The sequence below is a fragment of the Falco naumanni genome, chromosome 4 (genome assembly GCF_017639655.2).
Source record: "Falco naumanni isolate bFalNau1 chromosome 4, bFalNau1.pat, whole genome shotgun sequence".
Classification (NCBI taxonomy): domain Eukaryota; kingdom Metazoa; phylum Chordata; class Aves; order Falconiformes; family Falconidae; genus Falco; species Falco naumanni.
Genome location: NC_054057.1, coordinates 20,337,352 through 20,357,000, shown reverse-complemented (window position 1 = coordinate 20,357,000; position 19,649 = coordinate 20,337,352). Strand labels below are relative to the sequence as shown.

The 19,649-nt window shown below is 37.7% G+C and overlaps 1 protein-coding gene across 1 annotated transcript in view; it reads left to right on the top strand.

The window, feature by feature from the left end:
- AVL9 (AVL9 cell migration associated) overlaps nucleotides 1-15,986 on the top strand; it is a 39,265-nt gene extending 23,279 nt beyond the window's left edge. The window contains exons 9-16 of the mRNA XM_040592803.1: nucleotides 1,166-1,235; nucleotides 1,868-2,412; nucleotides 5,231-5,365; nucleotides 6,172-6,391; nucleotides 7,794-7,911; nucleotides 9,236-9,289; nucleotides 11,258-11,346; nucleotides 12,213-15,986. Of these exons, the coding sequence (XP_040448737.1) occupies nucleotides 1,166-1,235; nucleotides 1,868-2,412; nucleotides 5,231-5,365; nucleotides 6,172-6,391; nucleotides 7,794-7,911; nucleotides 9,236-9,289; nucleotides 11,258-11,346; nucleotides 12,213-12,307 (1,326 nt within the window). The 3' untranslated portion in view covers nucleotides 12,308-15,986. The remainder of the gene's footprint in view (nucleotides 1-1,165; nucleotides 1,236-1,867; nucleotides 2,413-5,230; nucleotides 5,366-6,171; nucleotides 6,392-7,793; nucleotides 7,912-9,235; nucleotides 9,290-11,257; nucleotides 11,347-12,212) is intronic.
- The last annotated feature ends 3,663 nt before the right edge of the window (nucleotides 15,987-19,649 follow it).

Below are 19,649 nucleotides of genomic sequence, written 5' to 3'. Positions count from 1 at the left end.
AGATCTTAACTCTTGATTCCATCAATTCACTAGCTTGTAGACTTGCACATACTAGTGGAACATTGAGTTATTTATTCATCAGTCACTTGTGAAAGTGTCTTCCTACCTTTCTGCAGAAGTCTTTTGTTAAGTCTTATGTCCGCAAACTTCCAATTTTAGTTTCATCATATACCTATTAAACTAGTCTGCAGAGTCGTCAAGTTTGATCATTCTGTATTCCTTGGCATTGTTGGTTCCTTGTAATGCACATGTATTTTTCCCTAGTATTGTGCTGCCTGAGAATTTAAAAATGACATTGTTAAAGCAAGTTGACTTTCATGGTGTTGGGGTTTTTTTGTTTGGTTTTTGGTTTTTACTTTCCTCCCCCGTGAAGGCCTGTCTTGGAGGAACTCCAGCAGTAACACTCAGTCTGCCTTGTGTTTCTTCTTTGATTGCCAGCCTTTGACACCCCCCTTTTGAATTCCTAACTAATTTCCTAATCCCGGTCTCTCTGATTTAATTAAGGACATTTTGTTTTCCTATGTTATGCTTTTAGTGCTTTACCAAAGTTAGTATCAGTCATGCTGGGTTTTTTTCCATTGATTTCTTCCAAAAAATCTTTTTTACATAGGAAGATAACCTGTAATAAATGCATATTGCATTTATCCTGTTTTACACTTATCTGTGTATCTTTAATATATTTTCTTAGAAGAGATGTTTTGTATAGGTTTTTGTTGGAACGCTGGAATGGAGAATATTTGGCCTCCTTGATTTGTAACAGAGATTTTGACATACTACAAATGAACAAGGATTTATGCAGCATGGCAGGAACAACTTTTTTCTGTCAAGTCATTCAGTAATTGTATCGATTTGGGGAAAAAAAACCCCAATGACTGACAGGAAAAACTGAGTGATTAACAAGTATATGTTACGTGTGTGTGTATATAAACAACATACAGATTTATAAAATATGGATACAAAATTTAAATATTTACTTTGAACTGTTGTAACAGCTTTTGTTAGTAAGCAGACTTTCTGAAATAACATAAAAAGCAATGCCTTGAATAGTTTGCATGTGTTCTATGTCATGCTTAAGCATAATTTTGTTTTTCTTGTTCTCTCCTCCTTAATTCTCCTTTCCTCTTTTGCACGCTCTTCCCCCTACCCCCCTCCCTTCTGCCACCAGGTGCTGTTTTATATTTCTCCAGTAAATAGATTAGTGGGAGCTCTGATGACTGTCCTGTCGCTTTTCCCTGGTAAGAAGTTTGGACTTCTTTTTATATGCTTTCTGATGACTACTGAGACTGGCTGTACTGTTTCATTTGGAAAACAATTTATGTGATAATAGAGTTGTGTTGGTATGTTGCCTAAAAAAATGGGTGACTTGTATGCATGTCTGTGTACTATGTACACGTCTCCTAATACTACTTGCACTTTGTGTTATTTCTTGTTTCATTAATTGGAGCTACTGAATCTTCAGTATTGCCTGTGGGTAACATAGGTGGGACCCTGAATTAGTTACACATTCCTGTTGAGTTCCTTAAAAAACAAAAATACAAATATCTCTCTTCCTTCTACATGTGCTCTTCCAAAAAAAAAAGGTGGGGGGGAACCCAAGCCATTCCAAAACCTTGGTAATTCTTAGCTTCTCACCAGTCTTTTCAAAGCAAACAAGTTAGGGCACATTTTCTAGGAGATAAAGTGTGGGTTTTGTTTGGTTTTTTGGGGATTTGGGTTTTTATTTTCACACACACACCTTCCCCAAAATAGTGTTTTTAAAATAGATAATTTCCATTATGCACACAAGACCACATTGCTTGTTTTGTTTAACAAAAATTGCCTAAGTGTATGTTGAGATCTGATATTAATGCATGCAATTGCTTTCCAGGTATGATTGAACATGGTCTTACTGACTGCTCACAGTATAGACCGAGAAAGAGCATATCAGAGGATGCTGGCTTGCAGGAAAATACACCACGGTTAGATGACTCTGTTTCTGTGTCTGCTGCTGATACTTCAAATACAAACTTAGGAATGGGAGAGGGAGGCAGAAAGATGGCAGGAAACCATTTGCTGGGAGGCCAAAAAGCAAATGTGCCTTTCTCCCAGTCAGAGAAGATTTGCAACGGAGCTCAGTCCTCTGATGGTACTGTGCAGCGCTTGAAAGTTCCTTCCCGTGCTTCTCCAGCATCCTCTGAAAGTGACTGGGAGACCTTAGATCCTAGCATTTTGGAGGAGTCTAACTCGAGAGGAGAATGTGAAAATACAGCATCAGAACAGGCTGAAAATCTTCCAAGCAAAGGCGTGAGCTCAGAAAGCCTTCCAATCACTGTGCAGCCCCAAGCAAACACGGGACACACAGTGCTTGTTCCAGGAGTGATATCTGGGTTGGAAGAGGACCAGTATGGTATGCCGTTGGCTATTTTTACAAAGGTAAACATGTTGTTCATGATACCTGGTAACTCAAAGACATCTGTTTTTCAGAAGTGGCTAATAATTTTGGTTACCCAACTCCAGATGGACAGTAAGGTACCACAAAACATGTAAGTACGGTCTCTGGCAAGTGACTGTGTTCCTGGGCAGGCGGAAAGCGTGAGTGCGTGATGGCGAGGCGTGTGTGTACGTACACATGCATTCCACTTTTCTTGCATATGTATACTTGCATACTGTTTGCAATTCTACATGATAGTAACCTGCAACACCACTGTGGGTAATAAATGGTATGTATCAGTAACTACTGTTATCTTTTACTTTGAAGAATTGTTGATCTAACTTATTTGGGGTAAGATCAGAGTACTTGAGAAGTATTTGGATACCTTAAACTAAGATTCTGAAAGCTGTCTCTTAGCTGCCACCGAAGCCTCTGTTTTCCTGTTTTAATTTTTATGTTTACATGTATTTATAGATGTGTATGTGTGCATATATGCACAAAATATGTATTTATATATAGGCACGCAAAAATATAAATATATATATAATTTGACCCTTCTTTACATGATAACTCTTCCTGGTTGTCTGTGGCTTTTTGCCTGTGCGTGGTGCTGAGCTGCTGAATTTTAAGTTAATTTAAGTTGAGCACTGATGCTTAACTGAATTCCAGGTATTCCACAGCCTCTCTTAAGGACTGTGATGGGCATTGTCAGGTAACAAGCAATTTACTAGGGCTGGTTTCCCATAAAAGCCAGGGAAAATGCATCCTTTCTTAAGCTGCTTTTTGTCAGTAAAAGAAGTGATAGAATATATTTTTGGTTTTATTGTAACGACCTTTTACATGAGCATTTGCCCAATAAGACTGAGATTTATTTCTTCAGGCTGATGAGGTTCACAGTGGTGTTTCTTTCTTTGGGGGTGCTTATTTGCATTTCCTTGCAGAACATTGTATTTGATGATTGTGTTTGAGCTTTTCACAATAACTGCCTTTGGAAATGGCATGCAGTGTTGGCCCAAGTGAGCAGCTCAAATGTCTTTGCCCTGTATTGCCTCATGTGACTTGTTAGAAAAGCTTTTTCAACAAAGATCTGCAGTCTGGTGTTTGTCCTTAGGTCTGTCTAATGAAATGAATAGCCTGTAAATTATATTTTAGTCTGTTCTGTTGAAAATACTAGATTGAGAGCAAGAAGAAAATAACTAGTAAGGGGGCCTATGACTGCAAACTTAGTTTGCTGCTAAGGTCATAGAATGGAAAAGGAAACAATTTTAACAAAGCTGACAGTTTCTACATGATTGTCTTTTGTTCCACAAAGGCACTCTTCGTTTGAGTTCATCCAGTGTAATTAAAGCAGAAAAGGCTTTACATCTCTAAGCTGTCAGTAAAATGTGATTTGAAGTTATAGTTTAACAACTTTCTAGAAAGTTTAAATCTCATTTAGAGCTCTCTTCTCAGGTTTGTTTTATGCCATGCTATGGAAAGACTAATAAATCTGACAAATTTGATAGGAGGAGGTTTTGTCAGATGGCATAATATGTTCTCCAAGTACACCTGAGTATAAGAAAAAATCAGTTGTGATATTTGTTTCTTAGTACTAGTTCTGTAAGATCTGGTACTCATTTCGTTTGCACTTTTTAAAAGAATGGAACATGGAAATAAAAGTTGTTACACTTACAGACAAATATGAATTTGGGAACTGGCACTTGATGCTTCAAATAGTGAAAGATTTCCAAGACTTTTCTACTTGAGTATGTAGTAATTAAACCTTACTTTTCCAGCTTCTTAAGCCATTTTTTTTTAAAAATTTTCCATTTTAGTTTGGTGATTCCTCTCAAAGCACTGTTGTCCTTTAGACACAGGCTGTTTGTTTTCTGCTGATAAGTGCTTGTAACCTGGAAAGCCATCCCTGTGTCTAATATAAAAAAAGGGAATAGTTGTGCTCCTTTCTTCCATATGTTTCCAATTGCCATGTACTGTGTGATAAAGTACATGTGCTCTTTGTTTCTGTCCAGTATGCCGTTAGCCCTTCTGGCTTTCTATTGGTGAATAAATTGCTTTATGCTTCGTGCAGTTGAACAGCTGGAATTAGACTTTAGAGGTATCTTGATCTGATATGTAAAAAGAAAATTACAACACCTACAGCTGTTTCTCAATGATCTCTCAATGACTTACCTCAAAGCGTTGTTTCAAAATGTTTATGGTTTGTTTTGGGTTTTTTTAATTGGAAGGTAGGATACTAGACTAACTTACAAGCATGGAGTGCCTGAAAAGAACAGAATAGAAAGCAATACACTCACTGTGCTTTCTTAAAGCAGGCATGCAAATGCTTATGAAAAATTGATTGCTATCTCTGGAGCCTGGAAATCTCCACTTACAGAACATGGATAGCAGTCTGTAGCTTTCCTCCTGCATGATGTGCCTCAGGACTATGGGAAGACATAGTGGTATGCCAGTGGAGAGATGACTCTTTGTCTCCATTGACTTCATGTCTCTGAACTGACCTGAGACCTCACTCTTGTTTTATACTGCTTAATCTGTTGCCTTAAACTCATTCGATTTCTGTTCTTTGCATTGTATTTCAGTTTCACTCCTGAGACTGGAAGGCAACAGAACCTCTTGAAAAATTTAATTCATGTGGAATTTCGTTGCTTTATTTTGCAGATGTAATGTAGCAAAACAGTAGATAGTCATGACTGAAATTGTAATAACCAAGTTTCATTCTGGGTAGAATGTGCAGGCTTTTATTAGGAAAATAAAGATTTTTCTATATTCAGACATTTATTTGGCCTTATGTTAATCCTCTAAATATCTCTATTACTTTAGGGATACCTCTGTTTGCCATACATGGCACTGCAGCAGCATCATCTCCTATCAGATGTAACAGTCCGCGGCTTTGTTGCAGGAGCCACCAATATCCTCTTCCGTCAGCAGAAACATCTGAGTGATGCAATTGTGGAAGTATGAATCTTTGCATTTGAACTTCTTGAACTAGTGAGGGGTTGGAGGTGGGGAAGCAGAGGCTGCATTTTAAATACAGCTTTAAAGTTTCACGTTCACGCCCAAATTTTTGATTACTTCCCTATGAAATAAGTTTCTGTCTTTAAGAATATTAAATTTGTTAGGGTAGGGCTAGATGAGCTGTGCAGAACTAATACGTGTTTGCCTGTATGTTCTTATATCCAATATTTGAATTTGCAGGGCACTTCTTAAATTTTTACTTTGTTGCTGGTGTAATTTTACTTTTCAGGTCATGGGCTTTTTTTCATGACTTTGTAATAAGGTCTTCAAAAGTAAGTACTTGCAGCTGAGAAAAGCTACAGTTGGATAATAAAGTAGATTGCTATTGACTTCCTTCTGATTTAATCAAGAGTTTAAAAAAATAGTATCTGAAGAAAACACTGTCAGTTTTAGCACATAGATAGAACTATATAATCAGCATTTGGTAACCTAAGTTAGCCACACATCGGTAAGCAACTTAATAAATCAAAGTGATAATGAAAGCCTCTAGGAGAACATGTGAGCACCAAACTTCCCCTGCAGAATCCTGTCAAAGGTTACTATGTGCCAGGAAAATGATAAGATTCTGGTTATGTCAGAGCAGTTATCTGACATTCTCAGAACAGTTAATTTATTATTTCTTTAGCCACTTGGGTTTTTTTGGTATTTTGGGGGACTGTGAGTGTAGATCTAGGTAGCAATATATAGTAGTATATATGAGCAGTTTTATTTGGATGAATGTTTACCCTTGGAATTACTTCAAACAGATAGAAGATGCTCACGTACAAATCCACGATCCAGAACTCCGTAAGATACTGAACCCAACAACTGCTGACCTGAGATTTGCAGATTACTTGGTGAAGCATGTAACCGAGAACAGAGATGATGTTTTCCTTGATGGCACTGGATGGGAAGGAGGAGATGAGTGGATCAGGGCTCAGTTCAGTGCTTATCTTCATGCACTGCTTGCTGCTGTGCTGCAACCAGGTAGAACAGATGCTTTGTCTAGGGACTGAGATGAGGGTGGGTGTAGTAAGCATTTGCTCTGTTGTGTTAAATGTGTGGCCTGTCATTAGATCTCCCTCTGCCTAACGTTTCATTTTAGGCTGCTTTTTTAGTTGTCCTTGGCTGTCCTTGGTGTTCCTTAACAAGCTTATTACTAATTCTTAACTTGCAGGCGCTTTCTGGACTATCTCCTCCTTGGTTTAATTAGCTTTCCTTATAAGTAGAACTACCCGAAACTACACATATAATAAGGCTTTTACAAACTTGGGTGCCTTACATACCGTACTGCAACCTGAAGTTGATTTGGGGGAATGAACTGGATTCAAGGAGACATGAAGTGCTGTCTTTGGGAAGTTTTACTAGGCTGTTCCATCTCTTTTTTGTTGTTCCTTTCTGCTGTGGCCTTAAGTAGGGATTCACGCAGGTGAAAAGCATCATCTGGAGACTTTGTAATTTTGTGTTTTCTGGAGCTCAACAATTTTTGTCTTACCTCAGAGGGAATTCGCTGTGTTCCAAGCTCTTGTGCTTGGAACGGAAAGAATATAACTGAAAGAATCAGTTTGTGGAAGATGTTTAGTTGGTCCAGCACTGACCCTGTTAACTTCATTCTCGTCATGATTGTTCTCGCTTCACATCAGTTAACTAATTCAGATCTTGTTCTGTGGTATTTGTGAGAAAATGTAGAATTGAGAACCTGACTTCAAATTCTGGAAGGTGCCAAGTTCTTTGTCTGACAATATTTGTAGTTTAAGGTGATTACCTGGTTGACAGGAAATGTCAGGGTTTTCTAGAAACTCATACCACTTCGCTGGCTGGCTCTAAATTTCCCATGCTCTAAATTTCTCTTCAGTGGTTTAAAGGGGATGTTAGAGAGATTTATCCCGCTGTAGTTCATACTGCGGTTCTGGAGTGGATTTGTGGTTTACTAAATTTGAATGAGTAGTAACAAAGTACAACAAAGCCCCAGTGTAACTGACCAAGACAACTGCAAATGATGATTTTGTCCTTAAGTTGCTGTGTAGCCATTCTCTCCCCTTTCCTGTCTTTGCCCAGAGAGTAAGTCAAGAGGCCTATGCTTGGATTACTTCCCACCCACCCCCCAAGTTGAGCAATTTACTTAAAACTTTATAAATTAATTAAAAATAAGAAAAGGCACTTTTAAAGCCTTCCCCCCCCCCGCATCCTGGCATTGTATATTTGGGACGCTTTAAAATGAAAAATATACAGCATTTTTTAAGTTTCCAGTTCTTATCACTGGAGATTTAGTTGTCTTTGATTTGCTAAAAGCCTATAAATTTTTAATTATTCTTAAAAAAAGTAATTTGTCTTGTATTGTGTCTCTAATGAATTGCTGCAAATTCTCATCTTTATTTTAATTTATCAGACAATGAAAAGACTTTGTCAGACTTTGGAACAGCATTTGTAGCAGCCTGGAAAAATACCCACAACTACAGAGTATGGAATAGCAACAAGCATCCAGCTCTTGCAGAGGTAAATTCTAGGTAAGAAAATGATTTGGTTTTACTTTTTTGTTTTGTTTTGGCTTTTCTGTTTGTTTGTTTAGCATGTAACATGGAGAGCTCCTAGTATGCATAGTCAGGCACACAGTTCTGTAGAATTAGCGTGTGTTCCCCATGTTCCTGCTATAAAGCCCTGAGAGTAAAACTTTGGGGCCACATTCTGTAAAGTGCAGAAACCAAGTATTTCAGTTCTTCAATACTTTACTGTAATTCAGGGCTACAGTTTTATGAAGAAAAATATATCCAGAGCCAGGAGAAGTGAAACTTGTTCAATTTGATTGTTGGCTGTCCCCAGCTATAGAAAGTTTCTCATTCCTCAGGAATTGTCTTCAGATGGTTCTGCTTTTCATTAATTGGTTCCAGGTGTCCAGGGAATAGCTGTGTCCAGGGTTGTCACTGGTAGGGATGGAGGGGAGGTGGCTGTTTCATGTTGCATCTCTTATACTTCGGGTTGTTTTCTGTGTGTTTTCACTCAAAGATTAGTTTATGCCAGGCTGGGTAACACTGTTGTGTGAGCATGCGTTTGTTATTACTGTCCTGCAGGAAGTTTTGTTTGCTTTTGCTTTGTCAGCTGCTATAGTCTGAAGAAGGTTTTTCTTCAGATCTGCAAAGCTCTTTTGGTCTACTTAAGGGATCTTTTTTTTCTTTATTTTCTCTGTGTTGGTAGAAGGAAGTGCCTCTGCCTTAGTCTGAAAAGATTGTTAATACTTGTCGCAACGGAGGGAAGACACAGTCACTCAATATGAGTGACCAGCAGACTTCGTTTATTGTCTCTTACGGTCACCTTTTATGCCTTCTTATAATTAGCTCATACATATTACAAAAGTTAAGCTCGTTATTGGTTAGTTGCCTAAATATCAAGCCTGCCCCTAGTTTCTCTTCTGTAGTTATCTGTTCCCACCTGCAACATTCTTTTCCCACCGAAATCTTCCTGTTATTGTGTAACAAGAACAGCCAAAGACAGTGTATTTTGCTTTACTTCAGATAAGCTGAGAGCGATGTGCATTTTTGTCCAGCCAGCTGGACTATGTCTATGTGACCCTTTTCAGCTAGCCAGTTATCCACAAATATCTGATCTGTAAATAGAAGGCACCTTAAAGGTAGTTCATAAAAAATCTAAGGTTGAATAGTCACTGGGACCTAGCCTTCTTCCGTAAAGCAATGTAATAGTACATCCACAAAAGACTTTATTCTCTCTTTTTTTTTGTAAACCACAGAGACAAATACAACTAATAATTGTGTGATACAGATTCATCATAGAAAAATAAATACTTAATGTTTTCTTGGGGTTTTCCTCCTCTTCTAGCCACCCATTCCAGGGACAGTACTCGGTATCAGATGTTAAGTTAAGATTGTCACAGTAAGTATATAGTACTTTGATTGGTATTTTTTTTAAATTGTGATCAAATATTAATACCTGTATAACTGTCGCTATGATGAACTAAATAAAATAATGGTTTAAATTGGTCATGTACGTGAAACTGTGCTCAAGATGCTCTTGCAAAACATCGCCACATCTGAAGATGGAAGATTTGCCTGAAATAGAGGAAAAGAGTGCTAATGCACTATTTCATCTTGAATTTGACATAATAGAGCCCTGATTTTTTGCATTGAAGTTACAAGTTTTATGTATTGTTTTTAAATTGCAAACTAAAGCTGTTAAAAATTTCATCAGTGTTTTTCTGTATGTTGACTTCAGGTCTTGTTTTCTCTTAATAAGAGCTTTTTTTAAAAGAAAATAGCTGGTTTTTAATGCAGTATTCTTCTAAAACTTAGTGTTCGCTGTGTATTACTGAAGACATGGGTCAGTTTCTTCAGGTTTGTTTTATATAATCTCTTACCTGCACCAGACTCAACTGAACTTCAAGTTGGTCTCAACTCTTACCTGTAGTACTCAAGTTTAAAACTGAGGCGCTTGTTATTCCCATAGCTGTTCAGCTTTGACTGAAGCCAGAATTCAGTCTTGGGAGTTGCAGTTAACTATCTCTTTTATATGTACCAAGCAGAATAAATTGTTTTCTCACTTAGCTACACTGAGCATAAAACATCAGAGACTGTTTTTTTTAAGATGCCTGTAAATGAGCCATACGTACGTGCTGCTGATTCTGCACTGCCTTGGCCATTATTTTCAGCACACTGTGAGTAGACCTAAAACACATGCTAACACAGAAGAACAGCTGAAGGAATAAAAAGGTTCAGATTTCAGTCGCTGGATCTTTTAGTTACCTTTGCTGACAAATGACAGATTAAATTTCCATGATGGTGATTGAGAATGCAAATGAATAAAGACTTATCTCAAGGTAATGGCCTTCAATAAGGTGTATGCTAATAGCAGCTCTTACTATTAGTGGATGATGTTTGTAGAAAGATTTAATTTGAAAGATGTGGAGGTATCTATAATCTTTCACTTGCATTATTTATGTGTTTGAAAGGGGAGATACTAACTCTTCCGAGTAGCCTGAAATCAGTGTAAAAAGGACCAGTAGTTCTTAGTGTATCTCTAATAATATTTTTGCAACAGTGCCTTTATTCTCCAGATGTGACTTTACTATCAGATACTCACCAAAACTACTTACTTCTGCAAACCGAGCCTAAATTGTTCTTTGTGTACTCTACTCTTACTGCTTTTTGCATCTACACTGAAGATTTTGAAGGTGCAAAAAGAATGTGGCATGCTGTGTCATTAAGTTTTATATAAATGGGTTTGCAAGGCCTGAAATGAGGACTTCAGTGTTACAATTTAAAACTAAATGAGATTATCTTCAAGTGATCACACTTGTGCAGTAGAACGGATTGCTTTTGTGCTTTTCTTTCTAAATGATGGTAATGTCTCTCATCTTTTTTGCACTTCTTTAACAAAAACATGAGTGTAAACTGTACTTGATCAAAAATCTTGGAGCAAGATTTAGAAAAAAGTATTGACTGATCAGTAACACTGTGTTGTTTAAAGCTTATGTGTTAGGGCTAAAATTTCACAAAAATACTGCAAATCTGACTTTTAAATTTAGAACATAAATGTATTTTAGTAAACCTTTAGTAAAGATATGAAGTGCATTGGCTAAGAATGAACCATTTGGCGTTTTGATTCCTGTCTTGCTGAAAGCATCTTTTCATCTTCTGAGAAGCTTGCCTAACTGATCTGTGTGGATAAGATGCATGCAAGAATTATGGGCTTGAGTATATACAGATAGATATATATATGAAACTATATGTGTGTATGCTATGTAAATCTCTGCATGTATTGATAAATATTTTAACTGTATTTTATTTACACCTGGAAGTAATAGTAAGACTGTTAGTTGACTGACTTCTTACCTCTCTTGTTTAGCTCTGTGCAAAACAGTGAACGTGGAAAGAAGATTGGAAATGTGATGGTTTCTACTAGCCGAAATGTTGTGCAAACAGGAAAAGCTGTAGGTAAGAAATATGCTTATTTAAAACCAGCTTGCATCTAAGCCCTATCTTTTTTGAGGAAGCACCCTGTATCTCAGTTACATTTCATTTTAATCCAAGTATACTTTATAACTTGCGTATAAAACAGAGCAACATTTTGAGAGGTAAAGCTGCTGGCTGAGGCCCTGTATATTCTGTAATAGTGGAAAGAGGCAGCTGGACAAAAAAGTTAGTGTTAAATCCTTTTCCAGTGTGGGCTGGAGATGAACATGGGAAGAGAGACGTTCGGGTAAAAGCTTTCGTATAATCTAGAAATGGTTAGACCACACCACCACCTTCTGCACTGAGCTATTCTCATTTTTATATCACTGTGGCTGAAACTATCCAGAGCTGGTTGAAATCAGAGGAAAACTTAGTGTCAGTTTCAGCAGTTTTTGCAATAGTCTGTGATTTTCTGGAAAAGCACTTGTGACACTTGAACAGGGGCAACATCACATTGTCATCTTGCAGCACAAGATAATGAGTTCACCCACTGAAGAACCTAGTAGTTGTTCTGCACCAGCTTTGCCAAATTGTTTAGCTTCCTCTTTTATTCCATTTGGGTCTTTCTACTCTCTTTGCTGTTGCACATTCTGGTAAAGAGTGCCTTTTGGCCTGGTGCGTAGCAAGCCTTCCAGGGCAAAGGACAACACAGGCCATTTCTGCTGAGCTACTTGTTCAAGTTCTTTGAACGTTTACTGACACAAGACTCTGGACTTGTTCAATTTGTGATTTAAAAATCCAACTGACTGTGTGACTTTTTTTTTTTTTAATCTTTATAATTTCTTTGTAGTAGCTTCGTAATGATAACGCTACGCTATTGGCCTCCTTTCTTTTGTTTTGTAACGCAGGTCAGTCGGTTGGAGGAGCCTTCACAAGTGCGAAATCAGCTATGTCATCATGGTTTTCCACTTTTACACAGTCAACCCAAAGCCTTGGGGACTAAGTTACGGTTTTGCATAATGCTGCTGAATATTTCAGGTGCAATGCTTTCTCTGAGCTATAAAAAGACCACTCCAAAACATAGGAGTGAAGATTAACTACCCAGGACCAAAACAAAGTATATGTTGCTTGCAAGCAGATGTGGAATGTTATCATTCAGTTTCACTAGAAGTATAGAAGAATGGTGAGTGTCTCCATGGAATGGGATGGCATTTGCAGTATATTGGTTGTATTTAAACTGACTACTTTTCTTCAAAACTGAGCCTTTATAAAAGATGTTAGCAAACAGGGCTTGTTGCAAGCCAAATGTGTTTGACTTTAGATTTGTACATTTTCTTGGATGTTGAAAATATTTATGTAAACTAGTTATATTTTTCAATCCAAATAGCCAAATGTTTGTGAATTCTTGTTAGAAATAAGCAGAGTATAAATACTGATCCCTCTTTCAGGTTGGATTTGAGAGCATCTCTGCAAAAAATATGTGGTTAGAAACCCTTAAAGGGTTTCAAGCCAGGTGGAACTTTCTTGCTTTCACCTGCAAACTGAAATCAGCAGGGTGCAGAGTAAGACTGTGGCTGACTTAAGGGTTTTTTCCTTTATCCTCTGTAGCCGTGTGCAGTTGTTTGCATTATTCTGTCTCTAGCTCTCTTTGTGTCCACAAATCTGTGACAGTCGCAAAATCAGTATTTTCTTGATGTTACGCTGTAGGCCTTAAAAAACTTTGCATATGTTTTGGCTGTGTTTTTACCCTGGGATGCGAATGGGATTCCAGTTGGAGAGATCTTTTCAGGAAAAATATTACAAAACAATTCTCCCAAATTGGGATTGGATCATAGGTGGTTTTGTGAGGTCTTGTTCTATTAGGATGTAATTACACCATCAATGTAGTTACATACATATGAATACAAAGTACTAAAACCACCTAAAAAAGGCACAGTAGCAAACTGTGCGTGGCTTTTTTTTTTTTCTCTTCCAGTAAAGTTATGAAGACTCTTCCAAATGAAAATCAGCTATATTGATTTTCTGTGTTGACTCAGGGAATGTTCTGTTTGGGTAACTACTTTTTTCATAAGGAAAGTAACACTAGAATTGAGAGAGTAACTGATATAGCTCAGTTCGTATCCTTGTGTGAAGAAATATAATCGTTTGTATGAAAAGATTGGCATAATGCTGTATTTCCTATGTAATATGCATGCGGCATCTTCTGTATGCGAACGTATTCCACTTCCTACATTTCCTGATTCCGAGAGAGATTATTTCCTGTTTCTTGCTCTATTTACCTTCTAACATCCCATAACTGCTAACACTTTCTACATTACATTATCAAATGTTTCCAACTTTCTAGTAAAAAGCTCTTAGTTTATTGCCTCATCAGTATCTGTCAGCATTTTGCCATGTTCTTTTCTGGGGCCAAGATTTCAAGTCATGGTTATTTCTTCTATTCCTCAAATAAAATACAGCAGCTATATAGGAAATAAACAAGAAGGTTTGAATGTAATTTGTTTTAAGAAATTAAGTTATAATTTATCTGAGTGCATTTGAAAAGCTAATAGAAGAGCCACGCTTGTATCATGCACTTACTGTCCAGCAACTTAGTTTTCGGTTTTATTGCTTCAAACAACAATTCAAAACCACGGGATCTGGTTTAAAGCCTTCAGGAATTTTTTGCCGGACAAACTTGATAGAATGGCTGTCGAAAACCTGAGTGTACAGCCAGTTTGAGTAGTTCCATCTGAGAAGGGCAAAATAGGCCCCCAAAGCTCTACTGATTACTGCTTCTGACAAGTAAAATGTATCTATGGAACTGCAACTATAGCTCCTGGTCTCTGTGTGTATTTCTGTATCTCCTGAAACTTCTGATGCTCTTTTCTGTTTGATTCCACAACTCTGTAATAGACATTTTATGTACAAATTATGTATTTTCAAAGGCTAAGTAATACTTGATAACACAGGAAGAGCTCTGGTGAAGTAAGACTAGGGCTGCATTTATTCGTGATGAATCTAGAGCTTTCTGATTCAGCATGTAGGTAAGAAAATGATAAAAAATAATCACTTGCTTTTGTGAAATGGCTAAAATATTATCTGCTGTCTGGGATTTAAGTGGTCAGGCTCCACGTTGTAGTGAAGACTGAATAAAGGTTCATTAAGGATTTAAGCACCTATAAAACTAACTTCAGCAACTTAAGGCACGCTAGGTAAATTTAGGCTTAGGAATTCACGATGGTGAGTTCCAGGAGCCAGGCAAGTGGTTGGTATTTACACATACAAGGTATAGGAAGAGGACCCTCAGGGATCCCTTTTCAGTATCCTTGTCTGTCACCTCCTCACCTGAGTTTCTTCTGTACAATTCTCCTATGTCCCAAATTCATATAGCCAAGTTGTCGGCACTCGGCATTCCCCTTACTCCCACAGACTTCCTCACTGGCCCCATTAGAAAGCTGACTTTTGGGGGTTTTTTGGTATATTGATCAGAGAAAAGGCAGAATGGGGTGCCCTCTGCAGTGCTGAGCTGATGTGCAGCTGCTTGCTGCTTTGTACAGGGACTCTGCTATGACATTTCACAGTATTTCTCTTATGGGCAAGCAGACTAGGTATCTTTCTCTGCAGTCTTTTTTTTTCCACTGTCCCAGCTGTCTCTGTTGTGGAGCCAAACATACAATCTGATTAAGAGTATTTCCCTTTCTTTACAAATGATAGAGTAAGAAACTTGTATTAATTTTCGATCTTTTTAAGAACTGGCATCCTGCTAGCAGTTGGACTGTGAGTTAAACTCGTACAGTGATTAAGACTCATGCAGTGCATGCAGATGAAGTGACCTTTGTAACACGTAGTTGTCATGAACATGTATGTTTGCTCTTTGGCATGTGCTGAACCTTACTTTTGGGTTGTAGGAAGGCATGCAGCCACTGAGGTTCTTCTGAGCTCATGTAGTCTTAATTGAATGGTTGTAATCTCTTTAGTTAAATCCAATGCAAATGCAAGTTACTTTCCTCCTGTGTTAAAATTTCCAGTTTCAGAAACACTGAGTCCTAAATGAACTGGTGATGGTGCCTCTGATCAGTCACCTGTGAAGCTGTTGTTCCAGCTGTGTCACGATGTATGTTGCAAAGGTATTTCTGGCTGTGCAGCATGACCTGCCTTCCGGGTAATACAGTAACGCACCTCACAACTTTCTGCCATCAAAGGCCCCTGTCTCTGCTTTTTGGATGTGCCAGCATTTGAGGAACTGCCTGTTGAGCACAGATAAGAGATAGAAGTCCCCAGAACCCCACAAGACCAAGTATTGTTGACCCTGATAATTCATTTGACTAAAATACTAATTTTTCATCATTTTCATGTCATAACCTTAATTGCTGTGCACATCTGACACCGGTTTCCTCAAATATCACAATGTAATCATTTTTAGATCAGTGTTCTAGTACATTGCACTTGTTTGACCTTGTACATCTGTTTTAAGCACCTTTGTAATTACATTTAGTATTTTGCCTAAACAAGCTTCTGATTTCCGTACAAATTATTACTAAGCAGAGAAACTGATGAGGCAGTATTTAATTGTAAAAGTGAAGGCCTGAATACAGTTCTTAAACACAGAAACTGTTGCTTGATAATTGAACGTACAAGTAATGTATTTGATTTTTCTTGTGCTGCTTGAAAAATAAATACATCCAGCCTGTTTAAATTTCTGTCTGCTCAAAAAGCTGTATTATTTTAAGAAATCAATGCCACCAGAAGACACTTGCAGGCATCTGGTTTTGATAGTGGTAGCTGCTTGTAATACACTGGCAGTCTTTTTGAAATTTGCCTTCCATTTAAACTGATTGCGGATATTGCTTTTTGCAAATTTAGAACAAGAGGATTCTCTAGTGTGACTTTTTATTCCCTCTTGGGTACTGCTCATTGTGAATTGATTAAAGTCTTCAGCAGGTCACAGACATCACTTACATCAGTAAGAACTTTGGGTACAACTGTAAAATGTTGATGTAGATTTAGCTTCAAAATAGTACGTAGTTCGTGTGGATCGTGACATCTAGTCAAAATCAGGATGCTGAGTAAATGAACTGCTGCACATCTGGTTCTGTGCCACAGTGAGCTATTTAAAAACTTTAAAACTTCTGCTCTGTCAGTGTACCTAGCTGAGAATGAGTTGGTGAATTGCTTTTTCCAGTAGGAGGAAACTAACTGCCTTGAATAACATGCAGATATGAATTAGATGAAGCTTACGCCTAGAAAACAGCTGCCGTTCTCTAAAATTTAACATTTATACGACTGTATGCAAGTAGTTGTGCAAACACACTGGAAGGTAAATTTACATCATGTAGTTTATGCAGTGTAATTTTAGTTTCTTGCAGGTATTTAGTTTTCATTAAAAAGGGCAACATGGAGAGTGTTCATTAAAGGCAGAAACACTACATTATTGTACTATGATTAAAGCTGTATGACAAATTGCTTCATGGTGTTTGGAGTCTTTAATACTATAGCAGAGGAGAGACTGGCTTTAAAAAGCAGGCACAGAGCTTTAGTTCTGTGATGTTTCTGGTCTTGACCCCATTCTTTATCAAGCTTTACAAGTAGTGTTTGGATTCATTAAAAAAAATTATAGATCACTTCTGTCGGTTAAACAGTGAACCTTACTCAGGTTATTTATTCCCCATAAATTGACATCTGGACACAGGTGCCTTAATCTTGGATGTGATGGAGCTTGAAAGTCCAGCTGTCTTTGTTGAGTCCTTCTGTATAGGTTCAAAATTGCCTAGTTGTACGTTGCTCTTCGTGTAATACTATTCCAAAACTAACTGGTAGAAAATAAGATTAATTTTTTTTTTTTGGTTGCTTCTCTGCCCTAATTTACTCACTAATACTGATGAAAAGCATTATTATTTGCCTCAGTAGTATAAAGAACATCTACAAATCTTGTCTTCATTTAGATCCCCAAGAAAGTAGCACTGCTTTCTAGATCAGGCGAGCAAAAAGAAAATCAAGTAAGAATTGTTCTTTCTTCAGTCTAAATATTATCGAAGGTGAAAGCAGAGGTAGAGCTATTTTGTTGTCTTAAAAACCATATGGGGAATAACATCACTGGCACGCTATATGAAACAGATGGGAAATACTGAAGAATCATACTCATTTGGTCTCGTCTCAGTGGAGAACGTAAAAGTTCAGGCATACCGGGAAGTGGCAAAATATAATGCTGAGCTTAACATATTGCTTAATATGACCTGTGGTTACTGACCTTTGCTCTTAATAAATTGTGTGTACATGTATTTTGATTTATGTAATGCTGTGCCAAAGAGCTGACTGAAGAGTTATGTCCACTCTTAAATTGTGGACATTGTTTCTTTTTTTTCTTTTCTTTTTCTTCTTCAATACAAACATGTGCTCAGGGTTAAATTAGGCAGCCATACCTCTTGCACTTCCTGAATAAAATCTCAGCATCAAGATTTTTGACATTTAGCACATGATCTGTATAGCCTGTAAGGTCTACATTAAACAAAAAAAAAAAGTAAAAATGCCCTTTTTTGTACCTTTTATTGTCCTTTTGGTCTTATTAATGCAGTGGTGTGCAGGTATGCCTGTATACCTTTTTAAGATGGTATAGTTTACTGTCTTAAGAGATGAAGTCATGTAATGCTTCAGGTGACCAGTCATAGTTTAGCACTTCAGTAATGGTGTTTGGACAATTCTTAAACCCTTTCTTTGCTGAAACAAAGGTATCTAGTTCCACAGGTTGGACCAAGCCACAGAAGAGCTCTGTGTTTTAGAGCAGGAGGGTAGAGAAGCGCACACTGCACATGATTTTATTACTCTTTTACTTTCACACCTGTCCCATCATCTCTGTTAGTTCTTTCTTCCATGTCAGTCTCTGTAACTTGGTACTGACCCAGGTCTTGCTCTCACCTACTGATTCAGGCCGTTTCCCAGTCTCTTCCATACCAGAACTTAGGAGATGTGTGAAGACGTACAGATTCCATACTGACTGCCTCCTGGCTTCATGAGCAATCCCTGCATTTTATTTGGTCTGCTACTACTCCTCCGGGTTATAAGCTCTATGAGTAAGTACCCATGATAAATGTTGTAGGAGCCAGATACTTTAAATACTTCCGGAGTTAGAACTAAGCAGAATTTGTCTGGCTAATGCTGAGCATTAAGTGGAAAGAAACTGGTTTTAAGGGTGAGCCTACCTCAGAGTCTGCCTAAATTAAAGCTCCTTTTGTGTAGGAATCCAGATCCAAGAAAACAATTTAAAGGTAGCTGTAAGTGGGGAACAGATAGCCAGCTAGTAAGTTCAGTGGTCTGCAGCTTTGTCCACAGGTGTTCCTTAGCTGTACTGCAACGTGGCAGGTGCGAGTGCATCTCAACAGAAGCATGCAGTGAAATGAGAAATGTGAAAAGTAGTGCTTTAAACCTAAAACAAAAATTAAATTTTATCAAATTATTTCCACCCCTGCAAATTAACTATCCACCTGATCATGTTCTCCGTAAAGCTTGACACAATTCACTGCCCTAGATCTGACTGGTCCCCTTAGAACAAAAATTAAACTTGCAATTACATATATTTAAACAACTATAAAAATGAGTGGATGCATTAAAAAGTTAGGGGAGGCCAGATCACTTCTTTTTGTTACTTCAGGTAGGGGGAACCAAAACTATGTAGGACTCACTTAAAGTAGTTCTACCAGAAAAAAAGCAAATGTTTTGCAAATACAGCAGAGCTCCAGGACATAAAAAGTTGAATTGATGGAAACTCACATGTAAATACACTTCAAAGCCAAGTACGGGTTGCATAGGCTGGTATTAGGCTGGAGCTTTGTAGCAAGATACTAGTTCAGAACTCTGTGAAGGCTTTAATCGTATTTGCTGTGTTTATGAAATGAGAACTGCGTTTCTTTCAGCTGTTGTCTTTGTTCCCACAGAAGTCTTTCTCTAGTGACCATTTCCAGGCACATGACAACGCTTTGCCTGCAGTTTCCTTCTCAAATTATGCAAGGAAAGAATTACTTGTGAATAGCATTTGCCAGCTCTGTTTTCCTTTGGGGTTGAATACTGACTGCAGCAACTGGTTGTATAATCAACTAGTAGTATGTCTTTTAACAAAGTCACTGGGGAACTGTTTCAACGCTTGACTTAGTCTTAAGTACTGTATTAATAATAGTAAATTTTAAATAAGATACATCATCTTAAACCAGGTAAAATACAAACCCCACAGATAATACCTAGAAACAATATAAAAATAATATATAAAAAACCACAGGCTAGCAGGAAATTATGTAGGCCATCTGTATTTTAAAAGATGTTCCTAAGTGATAATCAAGGACAGTTCTTTCAGGTTCTGTGAAGCAACTGCGACT